Source organism: Xyrauchen texanus, chromosome 4, assembly GCF_025860055.1.
Source record: "Xyrauchen texanus isolate HMW12.3.18 chromosome 4, RBS_HiC_50CHRs, whole genome shotgun sequence".
Taxonomy (NCBI): Eukaryota; Metazoa; Chordata; class Actinopteri; order Cypriniformes; family Catostomidae; genus Xyrauchen; species Xyrauchen texanus.
Genome location: NC_068279.1, coordinates 53631256 through 53655494, shown reverse-complemented (window position 1 = coordinate 53655494; position 24239 = coordinate 53631256). Strand labels below are relative to the sequence as shown.

The 24239-nt window shown below is 47.4% G+C and overlaps 1 protein-coding gene across 3 annotated transcripts in view; it reads left to right on the top strand.

The window, feature by feature from the left end:
• Positions 1–24239, top strand: part of LOC127637737 (astrotactin-2-like) — a 749824-nt gene that overhangs the window by 539393 nt on the left and 186192 nt on the right. For all 3 annotated transcript variants that reach the window (XM_052118989.1, XM_052118979.1, XM_052118998.1), the window contains one exon: positions 15703–15827. In XM_052118989.1, the coding sequence (XP_051974949.1) occupies positions 15703–15827 (125 nt within the window). The remainder of the gene's footprint in view (positions 1–15702; positions 15828–24239) is intronic.

Sequence of the window (24239 nt, the reverse complement as noted above, 5' to 3'; positions counted from 1 at the left end):
ACAGACAGTCAACATAAACGTCATCGATGTGACTCCAGCGGTTAAATTAATGTCTTCTAAAGTGATCCGATCACTTTTGGTGCCAAAAAAGATCAATTTTGAAGTACTTTTTAACTGTAAAGCATCACTTCTGTTCTTCCTTCACAAGAGGATGGAGTCAGGGCTGGACTGGTAATCTGGCATACCGGACATTTTCCCGGTGGGCCGACGCACTTTTGGGCCAAATGGGGCGTACTGGCCATCGGGAAAACTGAGCGGGTCGGTGGGTCGGCCGCGAAACGAGTGGGGAAACGAATGGGCCACGACAAGCAAAAATGAGCCGGCGCTTTATGCAGAACGGACCACAAAACGGCGGTGCGATATGCAGAAAAGGACAGCGAACAACTTTTTGGACCGAGAATAATACAGTGAAACGTGACTATGATGACTATGACTAATCACTGGTCACACTGAAAATAGTAAGGAATGAAGCACAAAACACATTTTACACGCTTATCGCTAAGTTGCAGCTTTAGGAACATTGTCCCCACTTAAAGTATATAAAATAATTAATAACAAGCTTACTCTGGTGACAAGGACAAAGTCTTATTTAGGAGAAAAATCCATACGCTCCGATTTTTCTTTGTGAGCTGCCGTTGGGGGTTGACTACCTCTTTGCGGGTCAGACTCAAACTGATTTAATTTAGTAATCAATAGATTTTTTTGAGGGAAAGTGAGTTATCTTTTTACTGCAACCCCTCCCTCTCTCTCTCTCTCTCTCTCTCTCTCTCTCTCTCTCTCTCTCTCTCTCTCTCTCTCTCTCTCTCTCTCTCTCTCTCTCTCGCAGAGTTTCCGCTCTGCTCTTCCAGTAAAGTACACCCTGATTGCCTCCAACAGACTCATGTGGTTTAGAGTCTATTCTGATGAAAGGCACTTTGAAAGGCAGAATTTTTTTTTAAAGACAAATAGACTGTAACGCTGTACTTAAGATTTGTTTTTAAAAGGTAAACCCCAGCCTGGAGTCTCGCGAGACTCACATGCAACAATTATTCTTTTGATTTTGTTGTGCTTTTTTGGAGTTGTGACATATAATATGGCAGAATATCAGTTAAATAACCAACTACACGCAGTAGTTCAACTGACAGAGTTTTACTTGTGATGTAAAGGACCAGGGTATGAGTGCTGAAGAGGACTTGAGTCAACACGTGAGCTGAAAGTGTCACAGAAGCTTTTTCTGACACTGTCGGTTTGGTTTAGGTTTAAGGTTTATGGTAGGGAGGTTTTATTGAGTTGGGAGAACATTTAATTCATGTTTCGTGCCGCACGGATGAAATCACCTCGGATCAGCCAAGTGTAATAAACTGCTTTATATAATTTCTGTGACAATTGGAACTGAGAATCATGTTGGATCTGTTAAAGCATGAATACACTTTTTGTTAATTATACATTTATTAAAGTTGATGTAATTTCTGCGACACTAGTGCCACTGAACGAAATAGCAAAAATAACTGTTTTCAAAAAAGCAAAAAGCTTTCCGAATATGCCCCTTGTCTGCTGTTGGTCATGCACACCATCAAGTAATAAATCTAATTTGTATCTTTAAATCTTCAACGCTGTTACTCTCTCTCCCTCTCTCTAACTGTGTCTTTCTCTGTCTCTTTCTGCACCGTCAGATATAGACAGAACTGCAGGTTGCAGCAGCTTTTGTCTGTGTAGTTCATGCCAAACTCCCTGTCTGAGTTTTAAAGGGCATCACATAGAGAACCAGTCAATCTGCCGTGACACCAACTGACTTTGGCTGTTAACCGAAAGCATAGCGGTTTTAGCCCACCCATGGACGCAGTGTACTAAAAACATTTAATGGACACCCTGCTGAGCAAACTTTAAAACATGAACTGTATATTTTATGCTGCTAGTTGTCACACAGGGAAGCTGTCACAAGTGCCATACCTCAGTGACTAAAAGGTTTTGAGTGACAGTTTTTCTCAATCCCTTTGGTTCAATTCTCGACTGAGAATTCTTTTTTTTTTTTTTTTTTCAAAACATTTAGTTCAAAACTTTGAACAAGTAGTTTCTTGTTCACACAAGGTTTTTATTTCTTAGTAATTGTGGACATTGATTGACTGGCATGGAGAGGAATGGCAGCTCACATTAGGCCGAACACTTTGTGTGTTTCAGAGAGACTGTGATTCATAAAATTTAAATTTAGAGGAACTATCAGATCAATTGAGCCTCTTCTGTGTCTTTACTCTTCCATTCTGCTGTCCTCTTTTCTCTGCTCGCCATCATTACACCATCTCCATTTGGTCTTTCCTCAACTCTTTCAATGCAGTGCTCACCCATGAAAGAGTTGAGAAAACCTTCCCCTTTTCTCATCTCTTCTTCCTCCTCTTTTCTCATCCTTTATCCACTCTACCTCTTCTCTTTTTGCACCTCTTCTTCATGTTGTTCTTCCTCTTCTTCTTCTTCCTCATTGTTTGTTTGCTCTGAATTTTCATATTTGACCCCTTTTTAGATAGCAATGTCATGACAGTTGTGTGAAAAATATAGTAAATTGCATTTTCTTTGCTGTGTGCATTACTAACACAGTAGATATCAATATGAAGGGATTTGACAAGCTGCCATGTGCAGTTGAGAGTATGACTATAATTTATTTGTTTGTGTTAACTGTTTTAAAAGCATGAATGTTAGATCAGAGATATTTGTATGTAGGGTTTTGAGAAAATTAGGAAAATAAAATTTTTTTACAAAAAAGTTACAATCTGTTTGGGACAATTACAAAGTGTTCAGATGGCTGTGTTAAGTGTATTGAGAGCAGTGACCTGAGTTTAGAGAAATGCGTAAAATAGATTGAGAAAAACGTCCTGGCTACTTCCGTAACCTCCGTTCCCTGATGGAGGGAACGAGATGTTGTGTCGATGCAGTGACACTAGGGGGTCACTCTTGGGACACCGAGACACCTCTGATCTCTGATAAAAAGCAAATGGGAATTGGTGAGTGGTATTTCCATGCCACTCCCCCGAACATACAGGTATAAAGGAGCTGGCGTGCGAACCGCTCATTCAGGTTTTGTGCGGAGGACCCGAGAGCGAAGGTCCCGGTCATGTCAGCGGGTAGTCCAGTAGGGACACAACGACTCGTTCCCTCCATCAGGGAACAGAGGTTACAGAAGTAACAAGGAAGTTCCCTATCTGTCACTCACTCAACGTTCAAGTGACACTAGGGGTCCCCTACAAAAACGGCACAACTAGCTGAACTGTGATACGTGAACTGGCGGTGCGAGATGGGCAGACTACTGTGTGCCTCATAGCCAGTGCACCAGGCTGACACATAATCTTCCCCAATGTTGTTATGAGCATCGAACGGCCCTTCGGTGACAAGTCAACTGCCCAAAAAAAGAATAGGGGCAGACTAGCCCAGTCGTGCCTTTCCCCTTTTTTTGTTTTTCTCCCTGAAAAGAGTGAAAATGTGTCAATCGACTGGGACCACGGGGTGGTTGTTACTCCCAAGGTGAAGATACCGTGGAGACCACACCCCACCCATGGGGGGGGGGTATTTTGAGAGAAAGTATGTCACATGATCTTTTGTCGGAAGTATGTCATGTGGAGAAGTCCCATGGTTGGACCTACCCAACAGGGGAGGAGATTCTACAAACATTTCCCTTCACTAAAGTGAAGTGGATGCCACTGAACCTAGGCTGGAATCTGGCAAACTGAATCACGTAGCCTAGTCGGTTGGTCTGGGCCAGCAATCACGACTGGTTGGAGAGCGCAAGCCATGCATCCAAGCTCCAGGCAAGGGGTACCAAGGGGACAATCTCATCGGACGTACTGGCGGGTGGGGCCTCGCGGCAGGGTGGAGCCAGAGGTGCCACATTGAAGGGATTTGGGCCTTGTGGCAGTGCTGAGTTAAGGGACATCGAAGCACTTACCTGGCTCCTGATATCCACCAGTGAATTGGTCAGGGAGGAGGGAGGAGGTACATCATCCCGCAGTCCGCTGAAACCGTCCGGGTGTGGGCATGTTGACAGCTGGCGAGCATGGGTGGGGGGGCTGCCGCTGGAGCGCCGAACCTGCTAAAATGGAATGGTGGATGGTGGTTGTAATGGTGGCCGTGCACAAGGGGATGTGACCCAGGGAATGAGAAAACTGATCAGCAAAATGAAATTAGAATGAAACAAAAGATTCTCCGGGGGACGGAGGGGTCTCCAGAACAGCTGGTCTCCTCGTCCCTGTGTTGCCCATCTCAGGGGCACTTCGAGGTCTTCTTCTTGGTGGCCAGCCGTGAGACGGGTGCTGTCTGCTTCCTGCGGGGGGCCCCATGCCGGAGCGGGGGTGGGCTGCAGCGTAGACGGTGCAGCCGCCTGAGGAGGACGCCCTTGGCGACGAGCATACGGGGTGCGGGATCTTGAGTCGTGCCGGGGCAGGATGTGTTGAATGGCCTCCTTCTTCTGCTTCACTGCCGAGAACTGCTGGGAAAAGTCCTCTACGTTGTCGCTAAATAGGCCAGCCTGGGAAATGGGGGCATTAAGGAACCGTTCTTGTTGGCCTCTCACATCTTGACCAGGTTGATCCAAAGGTGGTGGACAAACAAGTTGGACATCGCCTGCCAGAGAGAACGTGCCGTGACCTTCATCACCCGGAGGGCGAGGTCGGTCGCCTAGCGCAGCTCCTGCATCAATCCTGGGGCAGAACTACCCTCATGAAGCTCTTTCAGCACCTTGGCTTGGTGGACTATGGCATGAATGGTGGAGGTGGCTTGTCCAGTGGCACCATAGGCTTTGGCCATCAGGGACAACATAAACCTACATTTCCTGGACAGGAGCTTCGGGTGCCTGCGCCAGGTGGTGGCGCTCTGCAGGGATAGGTGCACCGCGAGTGCCTTATCCACTGGGGAGTAGCCCTTGGCCGCCCCACCATCGAGGGTAGAGAGGGTGGGGGAGCAGAAATATCGGGACCGGGCAGTAAAAGGTGCCTCCCATGACCTTATCAGCTCCTAGTGCACCTCTGGGAAGAAAGGAACTGGGGTGGAGCGTGGCTGTGAGCGGCGCCGCAGGCCCAGGAACCAATCTTTCCAGGGTTCAGGGGAGATCGGAGGGTTCTACTCAAGCCTGACGCTCATGGCCACCCAGGAAAGCATGTTGTCATTTGACCGTACCCGAGGGGGGCAGCCCAGCCGAGGCTTCCACGTCTGACTGGATGAGCCTGCTCTCCGATGCTGCGCTTGTAAGCTCATTGAGAGCCAGCACACTCATCCGGAAGCCTAAACGGGGCAAAAGAGCATGCTGGGGAATGGGAGGTCCTTGGGGATTTACCTGTTGTAGGTGGTCCCATTGAGGTCCCTAAATCACCCCAGTGCTAGCCAAGCTGGCCTCATACCCGTAGGTAGAAGGAACGAGGTGGGGAGCTGCTGGGGTGGCTTGCTTTCATACGAAAGTGAGCTGCGACCGCAACGTTGCCATGGTCATGTCCTCACAGTATGCCACAAAAGATGTCTCTGTGTGAGCAGTGCCCAGGCACGAAAGACAGCGATTGTGGCCGTCGGAATGTGAGAGATAACGACCTCAACCAGGAATAACACACAAGCGGAAAGGCATCTTTAAAAAGATGCGTCTTTAAAAAGACGTTTCCGTGTATCCTTTTAGAATATACTTTTTTAGGGAAAATACTATTTTAGAATATACTCTTTCAGTTGCATTCTGCCGAAGCACCCATTGGCGATTTTTGCAGTGCACCAGCGCAGAGGTGGGAGAAAACCGTTGTAATTCACCGTCAGGAATCCAGCAGAGGTGAATGGGTAGCCTTGGGAAATTAAGCTCATTAAACATCGACCATTCGACTCCAAAGAGAAAATCTGAATGAGCGGTTTTCACGCCAGCTCCTTTATACCCATATGTTTGGGGGAGTGGCATACAAATACTACTCGCCAATTCTCATTGGCCTTTTATCAAAGATCAGAGGTGTCTCGAGCTCCCATGAGTGACCCCTAGTGTCACTTCATCAACACAACATCGAGTGAGTGACAGATAGGGAACTGTAAATGCACATGGCTTGCTGATCAAAACTGATTTTATGACATGGAATGTTTTTTTCATTGTTGCATTTTTGGTTTGCATGGATGTAACATTTTTTTGCAATATATTTGACTTGTAAGAAATGTGTAAAAATGGACATGGAAATGGGAATTTTCTGTTTACATGTAACACATTGCTACACAAATGTATTTACTCTATGCATACAAATGTGCATATCCTTTTTCTGTGTATTACAGCAGTGTTTCCCAAATGTTTGTGCCATGAAAGACTGTCAGGTGTGCCGTGGAAAAATATAAAATTCTACAAAATAAATAAATGCATGAAAAAACGTCTAGGTTACGGATGTAACCTCCGTTCCCTGATGGAGGGAACGAGACGTTGTGTCGGAGAAGCGACACTAGGGGTCTCTCTTGAGTGCCGAATATGCCTCTGATCCATTGAAAAAAGGCTAATGAGAAGTTGGCAGTCAGTATTTGCATACCGCACCCCTGGACATACGGGTATAAAGGCGAGGCAAATACTTGAGTTCATTCAGGATTTTTCTGAGGAGCCGGAAATGGTTCTGGCCACTACAGCGGTTCGGCTCAGTGACGTGGCCGGGAAGACACAACGTCTCATTCCCTCCATCAGGGAACGGAGGTTACATCCGTAACCTACACGTTCCCCGTCTGTCACTCTCTCCACGTTGTGTCGGAGAAGTGACACTAGGGGTCCAATTTAAATCCGCCATGCGCTGAGCTGTGTACGTGTTCTGCTGACACAGGAGCTGGCAGGTATTTGTTACGTGCCAAACGACCAGCTGTGCCAGGGCACGTACCCTTCCCCAATGCCCCAGAAAAGTCGTCGGGATCCTTTTGGTTACCCTAGGCAGGGGAACAAGGCGACGCTTGCCAACCTGGGAACGGGCCAAGCCTGGCTGGGCCTCTTTTCTCTCTATGTTTCTTGCATAGAGCAATAGACAGCCGGGGCCCTTACACGCACTGAGGGAAGGGGGTCTTACCCAATTTCCCATATTTTCGGGGGGGGAAGACCCGCGGAGATCACCCCTGCCCAACTGGGGAGGTATGGTGGTGAATACGTCACATGTGTTCTTAGGCGACACGTGGAAGTGGCACGGTGGCAGATCCAGCCTCAGCGAGGGTGGAGTTACTACACACGGCGACCGGGGGGCAGCCGAAACTTACCCAAGGAAAACGCGGGTCTGCTCGTAAGGGGACCATATCGCGGAAAATACACACAGGGGGAGTCCGCGTAGGAGGCCCTTACTCTGTGGAGCACCTATTCCAGTACAGCGTAGATCTGAGTACCCGCAGTGGATTGGGTCGGCAAGTTCCTCCGCCGAACTGCGGACCCATGAGGGCTAGGGAGGAATCAACCAAGGATTCACGTTGAGTGGAGTCTCCTGGGAAAAAAGACGCACTGTTTTACCTCAAGCGAGGGAAAGGGCGTATTTGCAAGCGATTCACCCGGCCAGCCCATCAGTGTGTTACCGAGTTCTACTGGCTCGGACCTGAGAAAACACGGGATGAAACTGACTCAACCCTGAGAATGAAGTATCTCGCAAAGGTGTTGGGTGTCGCCCAACCCGCTGCTCTACAAATGTCTGCCAGAGAGGTACCCTTAGCCAGTGCCCACGAGGACGCAACACTCCTTGTCGAGTGAGCTCGGACCTGCAAGGGTGGGGGCACGGCCTGGGTGTGATAAGCCAATGAAATGGCATCTACAACCCAGTGGGAAAGCCTCTGTTTGGAGACAGCGTTTCCTTTCCGCTGTACCCCAAAGCATACAAAGAGCTGCTCAGAGCGTCTAAAGCTCTGCGTGCGGTCCAGGTAGGTACGCAAAGCACGTACCGGACACAGCAACGAAGGGGCTGGGTCTGCCTCCTCCCGGGGCAGCGCTTGCAGGTTCACTACGTGGTCTCTGAAGGGCATGGTAGGAACCTTGGGCACATAGCCTGGTCGCGGTCTTAGGATCACATGAGTGTCTGCTGGACCGAACTCCAGGCAAGTGTCGCTGACAGAGAACGCTTGCAGGTCCCCGACCCTCTTGATGGAAGCGAGTGTGATCAGCAGGGCCATCTTAAGGGAGAGGGCCCTGAATCCAACTGATTCTAGCGGCTCGAAGGGAGGTCTCTGGAGGCCCGCAAGGACGACCGAGAGGTCCCAGGAGGAGAACAGGCTTGGCCGGGAGGGATTTAACCTCCAGGTGCCTCTTAGGAACCTGATGATTAAGTCGTGCTTACCAAGAGACTTACCGTCTACTGCGTTGTGGTGAGCCGCGATAGCAGTGACATACACCTTTAGGGTGGAAGGGGACAGCCTCCCCTCCAGCCTCTCCTGTAGGAATAAGAGCACTGACCTAACTGCGCACCTCTGTGGGTCTTCGGCCCTGGAAGAACACCAATCTGCGAACAGGCGCCACTTCTGGGCGTAAAGCTGCCTAGTAGAAGGGGCTCTGGCTTGGTTGATCGTGTCTATGATGGTAGGTGGTAGACCGGCTAGATCTTCCGCGTCCCGTCCAGTGACCAGACGTGGAGTTTCCAGAGGTCTGGATGCGGATGCCAGAGCATGCCCTGCCCCTGAGAAAGAAGGTCCTTCCTCAGGGGAATTCGCCAGGGAGGGGCTGTCGCGAGGAGCACGAGGTCCGAGAACCAGGCCCGGTTGGGCCAGTAGGGAGCCACTAGTGTGACTTGTTCCTCGTCCTCCCTGACCTTGCACAGCACCTGTGCAAGAAGGCTCACTGGGGGAAAAGCATACTTGCATAGCCCCGCAGGCCAGCTGTGTGCCAGCGCATCTGTCCCAAGGGGAGCCTCTGTTCGGCCGTACCAGAGCGGGCAGTGGGAGGTCTCTCGGGAGGCAAGCAGGTCTACCTGGGCTCTGCCGAACCGTTCCCAAATCAGCTGGACCGACTAGGGGTGGAGCCTCCACTCTCCACTGGGTAGGCTCTGTCGTGACAGTGCGTCCGCTACCACATTGAGCTTGCCGGGGATGTGAGTGGCACGCAGCGACCGGAGTCATGTGACGGGAGCGTACGCCGCCTTGGCGATTTATGTACGCTACCGCAGTGGTGCTGTCTGACCTGATTAGGACGTGTTTGTCTCGAATTAACGGGAGAAACCGCCGCAGGGCAAATAAGACAGTCAACAACTCTAGGCAATTGATTTGCCAGCGCAGCGGGGCCCCTCTCCAATGACCCGTGGCTGCGTGCCCTTTGCACACGGCGCCCCAACCCAATCTGGAGGCGTCGGTAGAGACCAGGACGCGTCGGGACACCTGCTGCAGGGGCACTCCTGCCCGTAGAAAGCAGAGGTCTGTCCAGGGTTGTAGTGTTTTTCGGCAGGCGTGGGTGATCGTCACACGGTGCGTGCCGTGGCGCCATGCTCGTCTCGGGACTCGAGTCTGAAGCCAGTGCTGAATCGGTCTCATATGCATCAACCCCAGCGGTGTGGTCGCAGCGGAGGATGCTATATGCCCCAGGAACCTCTGGAAGAGTTTTAAAGGGACCGTTGTGCCTGGCCTGAATTTGGCGAGGCATTTCAGCACCGACTGCGCACGCTCGTTGGTGAGACGTGCGGACATTGAGACTGAGTCTAACTCCATGCCGAGAAAGGAGATGCTCTGGACCGGGGTGAGCTTGCTCTTTTCTCGGTTGACCTGAAGACCCAAGCGGCTGAGGTGCCTGAGCACCTGGTCTCTGTGAGCGCATAGTAACTCTCGGGAGTGGGCCAATATGAGCCAGTCGTCGAGGTAGTTGAGTATGCGGATGCCGGCTTCTCGGAGCGGGGCAAGAGCTGCCTCTGCGACTTTCGTAAAGACGCGAGGGGACAGAGACATGCCGAAGGGGAGGACTTTGTACTGGAATGCCTGGCCGTCGAACGCGAACCGTAGAAAAGGTCGGTGTCGTGGCAAGATTGAGACGTGGAAGTACGCGTCCTTCAGGTCTACCGCTGCGAACCAATCTAGGTGTTGGACGCTTGTCAAGATGCATTTGTGCGTGAGCATTTTGAACGGGAGTTTGAGCAGCGCTCGATTGAAAACTCGCAGGTCCAAGATTGGTCGTAAGCCGCCGCCTTTCTTGGGTACAATGAAGTAAGGGCTGTAGAAACCCTTCTTCATTTCGGTTGGAGGGACAGGCTCTATCGCGTCTTTGAGTAGAAGAGTAGCGATCTCCGCACGCAGGAATTTGGCATGTTGGCCGTGCACTGCGGTAAAGCGGACGCCCGTGAAGGGGGCGGGGGCCTGGCAAACTGAATTGCGTAACCGAGTCGGATGGTCCGGGCCAGCCAGCGAGACATCCGGCAGGGGGCAGATTGGTGACTGAGGAGGAGGTCCTGTAGTGGCGTCCTCTGGACTCGTCAGAACCGGCCGGCCGGGGGACAGTCGTGGGGCTGCAGGCAGGCCTGATGCCACGTCCAGCGTGCCGGGACTGTTGAGATCTGGGGGCAGAGTGCCGTGAGAACGGCATTTGCAGGCCAGATGACCCAGAGACAAAGGAAATAGCTATTTTATTGAGAATTTGGGTACCGCTGCCCCGGTTAAGGGGAGCAGCAAAAGAAACGTTTTTAAAGGAAAATTCTCCTCCCGGCCCTCCACCGGGGCACGGAGTGGTCTTACCATCTCCGGAGCTAACATCTTGGGCTCTGGGTCGTCCGTCTCAGGAGCGCCTGGGAGCCTTCCGGGTCCTCGAGGGGGTCCGTGAGATGGGGGGCGTCTGCTTCCTGCGGGGTGCTCGACGCGTGGGCTGAGAGCTGGGCCCGGGTTGAGGCAGAGCAGCTTGTCATTTCCTCACAGGGGGATGCCCTCAGCGAGCAGACGGGGCAGGGCCCGGGGCAGCAGGTTTGCGGGTTTGCCTCCGTCTGTTTCTTCACCGCGGAGAACTACTGGGTGAAGTCTCGCCGGTGTCGCCGAAGAGACCGAACTGGGAGACTGGGGCGTCGAGAAAGCGAAGCTTGTCGGTCTCACGCATCTCGCCAAGGTTTAGCCATTGGTGTCGTTCCTGGACAACGAGGGTGGCCATCGCCTGCCCGAGTGACTGCGCCGTGACCTTCGTGGCTCTGAGGGCGAGGTCGGTCACTGAGCGCGGTTCCTGCAGCACGTCGGGATCAGGGCTACCCACGTGCAGTTCTTTGAGCGCCTTGGCCTGGTGGACTTGCAGGAGGGCCATGGCGTGCAGGGCGGAAGCGGCAGTTCCGGCGGCGCTGTAGGCCTTCGCTGTCAGCGAGGATGTTGTCCTACAGGCGCCAGGTGGTAGGGTTTCCGGGGCATAGATGGAGCGCAACAGCCCTATCCACCGGGGGGATCGCCGTGTACCCGTGGGCCGCTCCACCGTCGAGGGTAGCGAGAGCGGATGATCGTGTGGCTTTGTGATGTCGTGTGGTGAACGGTGCCCTCCACAGCGACGTCAGCTCATCGTGCACTTCCGGGAAAAACGGAACCGGGGGGGGCGTGACTGTGAGCGGCGCCCGGACCCTAGGAACCAGTCATCCAACCGCGATGGCTGTGGGGAGGACGGGGGGGGTGCCAGTCCAAACCCACGCTGGCGGCGGCCCGGGAAAGCATGTCGGACATCTGAGCGTCAGCCTCGGCTTGGGCGTGCTGGCCCGAAGGCGGCAGCCTAAGGGAGTCATCTGCATCAGACGCCGCGCTCTCCGATGCAGCAGCGAGCTCATCCACTTCTAGCTCTAGAGGATAGGCAAGCTGGCTGTGAGGCGAGCTGCTGTTGCCTTGAGCACGGACGGGAGTCAACGAGCGTGCTGGGGGACGGATGGTCCGAGGGGGGGTACCCGATGGAGCCGCGCCCGCTGCCATCCCCAAATCACTTCCAGCGCCACTCGCACCGTCCTCAATCCCGTGGGAAGAAGGAGCAATGCGAGGTGCGGCTGGAGTGGCTTGCTTCCGGTTGAAAGCGAGCCGCGACCGCAATGTTGTCATGGTCATGTTCTCTCAGTGAGAACATGAACCATCCACAAACGCAGCCTCGGTGTGATCACTACCCACACACACGCGACAGCGCCTGTGGCCGTCTGAAGCGGAGAGCACTCTACCGCATCCAGGAACTACACAGGGGCGGAAAGTCATCTTTACAAAGACGCGTCCTGAAAAGGACGTTCAACGCCGCTGTGTATTTTGCTCTTTTAGAGAAAATTGCTCTTTTAAAGAAAATCACTCTTTTAATGAAAATTACTCTTTTAAAACTCGTCTGAGTTTTTTATACTGCGCTGTCGAAGCGCCCAGGGGCAATATGCACTGCCGTGCAAGGAGAAGAATCGCGCTGTAATGCGCCCTCAATCCAACAGCATGCAGTAGCGTCAGAGGAATACAGGAACGGGTGTGTTTCACTGCGAACAGCATGTACAACCATCGGCTCCGAAGAAAATTTCTGAATGAACTATAGTATTTGCCTCGCCTTTATACCCGTATGTCCGGGGGCGGGGTATGCAAATACTGACTGCCAACTTCTCATTGGCCTTTTTTCAATGGATCAGAGGCATATTCGGCGCTCAAGAGAGACCCCTAGTGTCGCTTCTCTGACACAACATGGAGAGAGCGACAGACGGGGAAACAAGAATTTCAGGGATCCAAACTCCTCACCTTTCGGAGATATTTGTTATATTGAATGTCTCATAATTTCTTTTAATTAAATATTACCTTATCGTATAAGAATATAAGAGACCCCAGTTATTGAACTAATTTAAATGTACCAAGAAAATGCTTAGACCTGAAAAGAAACAAGTCTTTTATAACTTTCTGCTATCAAAGCAACTGCAAGCTTTTTTTCTCTCTTCCAAATACAAGTTTTTTGTGCACACATCCCGATTTTTTACGTGACAAACTCATAAAATCACCCTTCTGTGACGCTTTCTGCAACTCTTGAAATGTGGTGGGCGATGCGGTGCTTGATGCTGGCGTTGAACGGAGTGTTGACACCTCGACTCAACTAACTGACTTACAATGATGAAAGAACCTTATTGAAACTCAAAATGATTATTATTTGTCTATTGTTGTGGTCTTTTCTGATAAAAGCCATGCTCAGCAGTTTAAATAGACTACTGTAGGAATAGTATACCGTTGATCTGTTTTGTGTCAGAAGCAGGCCTCACCAAAATACTCTTTATTATGCAGCTCATTCTACACCATTGTAAACTTGAATAAACGTGAATCAATAAAATCACTGGAATTGGTGCTTTTAGCTTATTCTGTAAAAAAATATCCCCAGAAAATATTTTCGTGGACCAGTGCTTGTCTTAACTTTTTCGCTCCTCATGAGTTTGAATCCCTGTAATTTGTTGTGCCATTGCAAGAACAAATCTACAAATTAGAAAGAGAAGCACATTTGTTGTTTTTTCATTACCCATTTAGCGCTCTTGCCACCTGTGACCTCACACAGCGTAGCCTACTTATGTGACCTGTTTTTTTTGTTTTTTTTTAACAAGTAAGCATGCTACTAAGACAGACAGAAGACATGGACAAGTTCTTGAAAAGGAAAAATATTGACGATGGTTAGTCTATGAGGGATAGTGGTGTGCCGTAGAATTTTTTAGTCGTAAAAAGCCGTGACAGAAAAAATTTTTGGAAACACTGTACTACAGTGTTGTACAGTATTGACTTATTCCAGTAAACTTTTACCTACTAATGAAACCAGTCTCTAAAAGCTCAGTGTGATACACGATTGCATTCAGCTTGACAAAACTGACATTCTTGTATAGTACAGTACGCAGTCAATGTCAACAAAAAGTAGAACAAAAATTAAATATTGTATATAACAAACATTTCCAGGGTTGACTACCATGGTGATAAAAACATCTAAACATTTTGACCAGTACGGCTCACAAGATGACAAAAATCACAAACACAATAACTAGGTTTTGAAGCATGAATTAAATGTTTTAGTTGAGTTTCTACATTTTACAGACATGCAATAGAGTTGTGATGTCCCAAAAAACAGTTGAGACAATTGCAATTACAGTTTAGAGAATGTTTAGACTGTTTCAAACAAAATTTGCCAAAGTGAAAAACTGTAAGTGTCCAATTAAATAAATCAGTTTTTTCTCTAGTGGGTTTGTAAGTTAAATTTCAAAAAACAAGAATAAAACTGTTTTATATTACAGTACATTTTCTGAATTCTGATTTCCAATAGCAATTAATTTTTGTAATAGCTGTTGGGTAAACAAGTGAACACAATAGAACCACATTGGGATTCAATAAGACGAGAGTCATCTTTAAAATGACTTTAACTCAAAGGTTGACTTGTTTTCTCAGAGCAAGTTTTTTTTTTTTTTCATGATTGTCAGATTTGTGACAAGTTTTCACATGTTTTACATTTTATAATATTTATTGTAATTATTGTATTACAATTTCAACATAGTCTCTTGAAAACTCTACTAATTTGTATGAGATGGCGAAATCGTAAGATATTATTATTGGGTATGAAAAGGTACAACTTTATTTCCATATTCCCATAGCAATCTACAAACAGAAATACAAGTTATTGCAATACAGGCATCAAATGTTAATTAGCCTCATGTCCAACACTTTATTTTAAGGAAGGAAACATCCGTGATTATTTTTTTAATTAATTCTATATATTCTATATGCAATACAAATGATTGATGTATGTCAATACATTTCCTCATCTCATTCCAAATCATGATTCGACATCATTTGTTGTTTTTTCTATTTGGTAGTAAAAGTGGCACGTGGATTTTTTACAAATTCGCCACCTCAAACTATTATTACGATTTGTCATGAGACGGGGTTGTACAATTGATGTTAGCCAAAACCATGGTTTTTACATGTTGTGTCTTACCTATTTGCTTTTGAATTTGTTGTGTTTCATAACTGTTTCGATGTTTAAATTTAGCTGGTGGGGGGGTTGTGTGTTAAAGGAATAGTTCACCCAAAAATGAAAACTCTTGTCATTTACTCACCCTTATGCCATCCGAGATGTGTATGATGCTCATCTGCTGAACACAAATTATGATTTTTAGAAGAACATTTCAGCTCTGTAGGTCCGTACAATGCAAGTGAATGGGTGCCACAATTCTGAGGCTCCAAAAATCACACATAAGTCAACAGAAAAGTACTCCAGACGACTCCAGTGTTTTAATCCATATCGTCACAATTGATATGATAGGTGTGTCTGAGAAACAGATCAATATTTAAGTCAATTTTTACAATAAATTCTCCTCGCTGCTCGGTCAGACTCATACTATGACGGGAGGACAATTTTTAGCAAAAAAGGAAAAGGACCTAAATATTGATCTGTTTCTCAGACACACCTATCATATCACTTCTGAAGATATGGACACTGGAGTCATACTTTTCTGTTGACTTATGTGTGATTTTTTTGGAGCCTCAAAATTGTGGCACCCATTCACTTGCATTTATGGACCTACAGAACTGAAATGTTCTTCTAAATATCTTAATTTGTGTTCAGCAGATGAAAGAGCATCATACACATCTGGGATGGCATAAGGGTGAGTAAATGATAAGAGTTTTCATTTTTGGGTGAACCATCCATTTAAATTGCTTATAATTGGCAGGTTACCAATGTGACAATTTACTTTGTGTAGTGTGAGTGAGGTCATACAGCTTATGAATGATACCAACTTGTCATCAAAGGTATTAACTGTCTTATATAAAATGTTATGTAAAAATGTAAATGCAAATATGTTTCTGTTGTTATTTCAGGGATAATAACTTCATCAAGGATTGTCCGCAGCTGGCTGATGGTCTGATGGTGATCCCTCTGCCTGTGGAGGAGCAGTGTCGAGGAGTTCTATCAGAACCTCTGCCAAACCTACAACTGCTCTCAGGTCTAACATACATTACTTGACCATTATCCACTCTCTTTTTGACCGTTAGAATTAAACAGGTAGTTTTTGCTACTCTACATGTAAGTTATAATGTATGTAAAGGACCTGTAATGATTGGCTATGTTCTGCATATTTAACAGTGTTGTTCATCAGGACAGGCCAAATTGCTGAACACTAAATAAGGATTACAAAAAACACTACATTGGGTAATTTTTGCTAAACAAATTTTTACTAAGCTATCTTCTGGCATCTAAACACTTCTACTATTGTGCATGACTTGTAAGGCAATACATTGTTTGCATTACATAACTAACTACATTTACAAGCTTATTTGAGTGTAATCGTATTGTGTGGTAGCTCAACTTATATATGTAGTGTTGCACTTTCATTGCAAAGGACTGGGTACAAGTCCAGAAAAGGTTTAGGGTAGCGAAGGAGGTTTTGTTGATTTACAACTCAATAAATAACCTGCATCTGTTTGGGAGAACATTTAAATTTGTGGCCTTTAAAAAGGCATGCTTTTCAGGTGGCTTTACTCAACACATCAGACAATCTCGTGCAGTATCGGTCTGGTGGGCTTCTTGGAATTTAAATACATTTATTACGCTTCTCAAAATATTCACCAGGTACCAGCGCCTTGGAACTGCTGAAAAATGTCTTCAAAGTTCCATTATATTCATGAGATCAGGTTTGGAACAACACATCCAAACAACATGAATTGTATATAGTGAATCTTTTGTACCGTAAAATGTGATTAAGGTTGCCTGACAACCAGTCCTTATTTAATTTTTTCAAAAAGCTTAATCTCTATGATCTGTCCATTTTTAAACAGGATGTGAGAAACTGACAGTAATTGCAGAATCAGCACACTGCTCTCTGCCTCAATGACTGCGAGACATTTCATAGAAAACCCACAAGAGCAGAAACCCTCCATTTCTCCCTAATATCGCTTTCTATCTAAAGTCAAATTCTGAGCTGTCTTTCATGTATTTGTTTTCTCTCAAATTCTTTTTAGAAAATATGGACTCAAATGACAAGTGGATAATTTGATAACAGCTGGAGAGTTGTTAGTAGTGATTATGGCTCTCCCATTTCCTGTAGCAATGTTCAAATCGGATTTAAACCATCAGTGTATCTGTCAGTAAGAAGCAATACTGGGCTGGCTGATACAGTGTTTTGAGGATATGCTTCAGTTTCAGAGTGCTTCAGTAATTTGAAACCACAGAATAACCATAGAAATAGAATTAGCATGAAACAGTGATTCCTGAAAACATCTAGAATCGGTACATGCTTACCGAAATTCAAAACACTGCCCCCAGTGGCTAAAGCGGTATCACCGCAGTGATGGCTTTGTTTAACAGGTAACATTGTAGGGTAAAAAAAAATGTTATGTTCTCACAGTTTATTATAAATTCAGTGTGTTTCCCAGCATCATTATTCAGGGGTAAATTACTGTCACGTACCACCTGTTTTTTTGTTTCATTTTTTCAACGCTGGTCAGGATGGACCGCAGTCACAGTCAGAGGTGTCATGCTCATTTAACCTGAGCTTGTGCCCACTCATATTTTTAAGAAAAGTAGATTTGCAATGTATTATTTGAATGTCCAAAGTTTGTCTACAACATTGTATAGATAGATAGATGTGCTTCCTTTTGTATATTAGGCACAAATCATTGGAACAAATAGATTTAAACAACATTACTTTTAAGTGTACAAATGTCTACCACAAAAACAAAAAAATAAAAAAAAAAACAATGTCCTGTGGCTTTTATGAGTGTTTCGGTTGTGCTCTTAATGTTTTGTTAGTGACCTTAATTTTTATGGCACATCTTTTACTCATTTGCCTCATACCAATGAGTTTCATTTCACTAGTTTTCTCTAAAAAAACAAGGAGAAACAGCAGTTCAAAAATATTGTGAAAGAACCAAAAACTTGGATGGATAATGGAGACATACTCTGTTACTCAATCATTAAACATATCTAGCAGGCCTCTGCTGATATTCAAAACATTTAGAAAATGTTACTCAATGGACAAGACACGAAAACGTCTTGGTTACTGTCGTAACCTCCATTCCCTGATGGAGGGAAAGAGACGTTGTGTTGATGTAGTGACACTAGGGGTCATTCTTGAGAGCCCTGAACACCTACCATTCTTTGAGAAAAGGCTAATGAGAATTGGCGAGTGGAATTTGCACACCACTCCCGCGGACATAGGGGTATAAAAGGAGCTGGAATGCGATTCCATTCAGGTTTTGTGCCAAAGAGCCGAGACAAGGTCCGGCCAGTTCAGCGGCTAGTACAGTTTTTGTGGGAAGAGGGACACAACGTCTCATTCACTCCATCAGGGATTGGAGGTTATGACAGTAACCATACATTCCCCTTCTGTCACTCTCTCACCATTGTGTCGATGTAGTGACACTAGTGGTCTCTATAGAAAAACGCCTCAACAGCTGAACCTGGTTATGTGAACTGCTGATGCAGGTGCAAGCAGGCTGCTGCGTGCGTAATAGCAGGTGCATCAGACTGAATGTAACCTCCCCTAATGCCCCAAAAGACATGTAGTTCCCCAGATCCCTGAGGGGGGTGGATGTAACTAGCAAAGGATCCATTCTCTCAATGTTTTCTCTCCACAGAGTATTAGATTCTGCACGGTATCATACGCATCGAGGAAGGTGTTCTTTTCCTTTCCTATTCTTTCAGGGGGAAAAGACCCCACGGAGACCACATACTGCCCAAAAGGGGAGGTCAACATGTGGCAATACGACACATGGGCTCAGCAGCCGCACATGGAAGAGGCGCAGTGGTAGGTCCCACCATGAAAGGGGGGGAGGGGGACTCTACAAATGCAGCGACAGGGTCAGAGAGAGCCGACAGGGAGATATACATCACAGGGATTACCGGAGTAATCGTCACGGGTTGTAAAGTGTTATCCATGTGTCCAAGCTCCGGGTGAGGGGCACTAAGGGGACCATTGCATCTGACGTACCTGGGGGTGGGGCCTCGTGGTGGGGCGGAGCAGGCGACATCGCGTTGGGGAGTGTTGCTTCGACCCGAGGAGGCCGTGCTGAGGGGGAGCTGAAATCACTTACCTTGCTCTGTGAAACCAGCATAGGGTGGGTTAGCAACTGAGGAGGAGGTCCTCTTGGGCCGTCCTCGAGACTCGTCAAAACTGGCAGGCCATAGGTGTGGCGTGGCCGGACATGCAAAGGCGGGGAGGACGCGTTCGCAGGACACTGGCTGCGGGTGCTCGTGTCTGGTGGCCATGACAATGGCTCCATAGCAGACGTCTCGCTCCCTGGGTCATCCATCTCAGGGGTGATTAGGGGCCTTCCGGGTCCTCGTGTCTGGTGGCAATGACAATGAATCCTTAGCTGATGTCTCACTCCCTGTTCATCTGTCTCAGGGGCGATTTGGAGCCTTCTGGGTCCTCGTGCCAGCCCGAGAGACGGAAGGGCTCTACGCTGGGGCCGAGAACTGGGCTCAGGTTGAGGCGGAGGCCCCACCTCCAGGAAGAAGGGGGGTGGCTGTGAGCGCCGCCCTGAACCAAGGAACCAATCATCAAGCCGCGAGCACTCAGGCGAGGGTGGAGGGTTGCAGTCCAACCCAATGCTCGCAGTGGCCTGGGCAAGCATGGCGTTCAGCTCTGTGGCAGCCTCAGACTGGGCAGGCAGACCTGAAGGTGGCAGCTCAGTCGAGTCATCAGCTTCCGACTTCATCCTGCTCGAAGGCCCCGAAAGAGACGTCATGCTGTCCGTGAACAGGAGGTCCATGGGGAATTACCCAGCGAAACCGCACCCATTGAACTCCCCAAATCGCCTCCAGCACAAGCCAGGCTGGCCTCATACCTGTGGGTAGAAGGCGCAGTGCGGGGGCAGCTAGAGTGGCTTTCCCACAGATGAAGGAAAGCCACAACCGCAATGTTGCCTTGGTCATATTCTCACAATGAGAACATTAACCATCCACAAACGCTGCCTCAGTGTGCTCGCTGCCGAGGCAGCGCCCGTGGCCGTCAGAAAGATAACGAACACATCCAGGAATCACACAAAGACGGAAAGGCGTCTTTATAAAGACAAGTCTTTAAAAAGACGTTCGATGTCAATGTGTGTGCTCTAAGAGAGAAAATATACTCATTAGCTCACAACTCTTTTAGCACTGTCGAAGCACCCAGGGGTGAAATCTGCACTTGATGTGCAGAAGGAGAGAAAGCCATTGGAAATGTGCCGTATTAGGTGAATTAAGAGGTGAATGGAACAGCAGTAGTATTCGGCTCGCTGATAGTACAACTGCTCGGCTCCAATGAGAAAAATCTGAATGGAATCGCATTCAGCTCATTTTATATCCGTTTGTCAGGGGAGTGGCATGCAAATTCCACTTGCCAATTCTCATTGGCCTTTTCTCAAAAGTGACCCCTAGTGTCACTACATCAACTGAACGTCGAGTGAGTGACAGAAGGGGAACTACAACATCGGTTTCTTCATTGTACAATAACAGAGCTTTCCTTTAACAGACTATATTGAACAGTCTTGTGCTGACACACAATAATAAATTATAATAATAAGTTTATTTTATATAGCGCCTTTCACAAACCCAAGGTCGCTTTACATAGTGGAAAGGCAATGAAACACAACTGCAAACAAACCAAAACAATACAACAAAGACAAGTTATCTGTATGAAGCTATGAGTTTGTTGTGGAGAAATGATCATTAAACAAAAAGGTTTTGAGATGTGCTTTAAAGAAGGGATGAGAAGCACAGTCACAAAGAGGTTGTGGGAGGCGGTTCCAGAGTTTGGGGGCCAAGGCACTGAAGGACCTGCCACCCAGGGTGGAAAGTCTGGAGCGGGGGATAGCCAAGAGATTTTGATCAGAGGATCTCAGTGAGCGGGAAGGAGTGTACAGGGTCAGGAGGTCGCGGATGTAGGGGGGAGCAAGGTTGTGGAGGGCTTTGAAGGTGAGTAGTAGTACTTTGTATTTGATCCGGGACGGAACTGGTAACCAGTGGAGTTGGTGGAGAATGGGTGTGATGTGATCTGGTATGGGTGAGCAGCCTGGCTACCGAGTTTTGAATATATTGTAGCCTTTGAAGTGATTTAACAGGGAGACCAAGGAAAAGTGCGTTGCAGTAGTCAAGACGTGACATAATGAAGGAGTTTACCAAAATCTGTGCATCACTGGCAGAGAGAAAGGGTTGGAGGCGAGCAATGTTATGGAGGTGAAAGAAGGCAGTCTTAGTGAGTGATTTGATATGAGGAGCAAAGCTAAGTGTGGAGTCAAGCAAAATGCCAAGGTTTTTAACAAGGAGGGTGTAGGGTGGATAGGTGAACCATCAATATTGAGAGTGAGACTGTGAGATTTGGAGAGGATGCTTTTAGGGCCAATCAGCAGAATTTCGGTTGTATCTGTATTGAATTTGAGAAAGTTGTTTTGAATCCATAATTTTAAGTTAGAGAGGCAGTCAGTGAGGGAGCATGGTGGTGGATCAGAGGGAGAGGGAATGGTAAAGTAGAGTTGGATATCATCTGCATAACAGTGGAAGTTTAGACTGTGGCTGTGTATAATCGGGCCAATAGGGAGGATGTAAACGAGAAAGAGGAGGGGCCCAAGTACAGAACCCCGGGGGACACCACGGGTGACAGGGGACTTGGAAGACTGATGTGAACCAAGTGTTACAAACTGCCTTCTGTTGGAGAGGTATGACTTGAACCAATTCAGGGCTGTGCCAGAAACACCAATAGCAGACAGACGGGTGATTAGAACATTGTGGTTGATGGTATCAAAAGCAGCACTAAGGTCAAGGAGGATGAGAATGTTAAGTGAACCAGAGTCAGCGGACAAGAGAAGATTGTTAACTATGCGTAGAAGGGCAGTCTCTGTACTGTGACATGAACGGAAGCCAGATTGAAAAGGCTCATACAGGTCATGGTGATTAAGAAAGGTGTGTAGTTGTGAGGCCACCACTCTTTCCAGTACCTTGGCCAGGAAGGGGAGGTTGGAGATAGGGTGGTAGTTTAATAGTGATGTTGGGTCACAGTCCGGTTTTTTGAGAATGGGTGTGACTGCAGCAGTCTTGAGGGCAGCAGGCACAACACCAGAGTTGAGGCAGGTGTTTACAATCAATGCAATGGGTTCAGATAAGGATGTGATGCAAGTTTTATGTAGAAGGGTGGGGGCAGGGTCAAGCTGACACGATGAGGAGTTGGACTTATTTATAATGTCAGTGATAGTGAGGGAGTCTATAGCGGTGAAATGGGAAAGCTGAGGGCCCAGAGAGGGAGGAGAAGAAGAGAGAGAGATAGCATTGGGGTTGAAGCAGTGATAAATTTGGCTAATTTTGTCATCAAAGAAGTGTAAGAAGGCCTGGCACTGCTCAGGGGTCTTAGGACAGGCAGTGACAGGGGGTTTGAGGAGTTTGTCCAAGGTCCTGAACAGGGTTTTAGGCCTGGATATGGAGGAGGTTATGAGTGATGATTAATTGTTTGAGCGGGCAGCATTGAGGGCATCCCTATATGTCTGAGTATGTTCAGTGTAAAGCATGGAGTGAATTGTAAGGCCAGTTTTCTTATATAGCCGTTCAAGACGGCGGCCAGCGGCCTTAAGTTTCCTGAGCTCAGGGGTGAACCAGGGGCATGTATGGTTTGCTGGTACAAGCCTAGTCCTAGCCGGGGCTAAGCTATCAAGCAGGCTGGTCAGGGTGCCATTGTACATAGCAATCAAGTCATCCACGGACGAGAGCTTGTCAAGGCCAAACAGTGGCGAGGCCTGTATAGAGGTAGCAAACATGCTGTGGTCTATTGACCCGATGTTACGACATTTAATAGCTGTTTTCTCTGAGGAGGGAGGAGGAGTGTTCATATGAAAACGGCATTCAATGAGCTTATGGTCGGAGACACCAGAGATGGAACCAGAGACAGAGATGTAATTTAGACCAGAAGAGCAAAGCAGATCCAAAGTGTGGCCATGAGTGTGAGTAGGAAAGTCAACATGCTGTGTCAAACTAAAACAGTTCAATACAGAGTTAATCTCAGAGGTGTAAGGGCAATTAGTATCCACATGAATGTTAAAATCCCCTAACATAATCATAGCAGAACAAAGAGATGAAATAACAGTGAGAAGTTCATTCAATTCAGACAGAAAATTTACAGATGGTTTAGGGGAGCGGTAGATTAGAAATAGTAAAAGGGGTAGGGTAGAAACAAACTTCACAGCAATATATTCAAAAGATGTCACTTCAAATGGCCTAAGTTCTTTAACAGTTAGATCTGAGCGGTGCACTACAGCCAACCCACCCCCTCTCCCTACAGATCTGGGTTTGGATAAGTAGCAGTAGCCGGGGGGGGGGGGGGTTCAGCAGCAGGGGTGTAAACTGGCTCCATTGCCAGGTTACAAAAAACACACAAGCACAGTATAAGGCAAGCTGAGAGGACATTAATCCAGCTGCCAACGGGAAACATGACATCGAAACAGTAAAGTTGCCACAAGCGACACAGCAACACCACGCTAATGCTACAAGTTAGCCAACCAGGCTCACAACACAACCCAGTCCGCAATGTAATTAGCGCAGTTTAGTTCACCAACCACTGTACAGACTGGGGACAACAACGAGGCAAGCGGGTAGAGACACACTCACCACTGTAGCAGTCAGGTGAGGGGAGCAAGGAAGAGAGCTCATGCAGGGGAAGAGCAGGCGTGCCAGGCAGTGGCAAACAGAACTGGAAGAGCAAGTTTGTAGCAAAGTTTGTAGCATTAATCCACGGATTGATACAACAGCAGCAAAGCAACAATGCTCCAGCGACAGAGCAGGAAAGTTCGGCAGACACCAGGAGGAGATGCGGTAATCCACTAGATTTCAGGGGAGAATGACACAGAGAAGGAATCCAGCGATAGCAAAGAAGGAGAGATACCCGGTGAGCAGCGGCAGACACACACGCACAGCGTTCACTCAACCAAAGGTCCAATGTAAAGGATCTTTACCCCATTTTTGCATTTGTCAATAGGCTTGTTTGATGCCGATATTCAGAACTGTCAATAATACTGTGGAACCAATCTAGTCTTCTGTTGTGTAGTCCTCGTTTAACAAACAATATGAAAATTTTTTATTACCGTTTGTGACCACTTCTTCACTCTGCATTATGTTGAATATAAAATAGACAACATCAAACAGTTTTGGCTTGATTTGTACATGCCTTTTTGTCACATTTTGTGGTGTAGGGATTAAGGTCAGGACTATGTCTACTGTGTACAATATCTTGTCCTCCATCTTTGGCCAGATGTATCGTTTTTTGGCAACTTTTTGCATGGTTTTAACCTCTAAGGGGGCTTTCACACTAGCACTTTTGGTGCGCACCCCGGTTCGAATGACGTCAGAGTTCGGTTCGTTTGGATGATGTGAACGCTGTCTTCCGAACTCGGGTGCG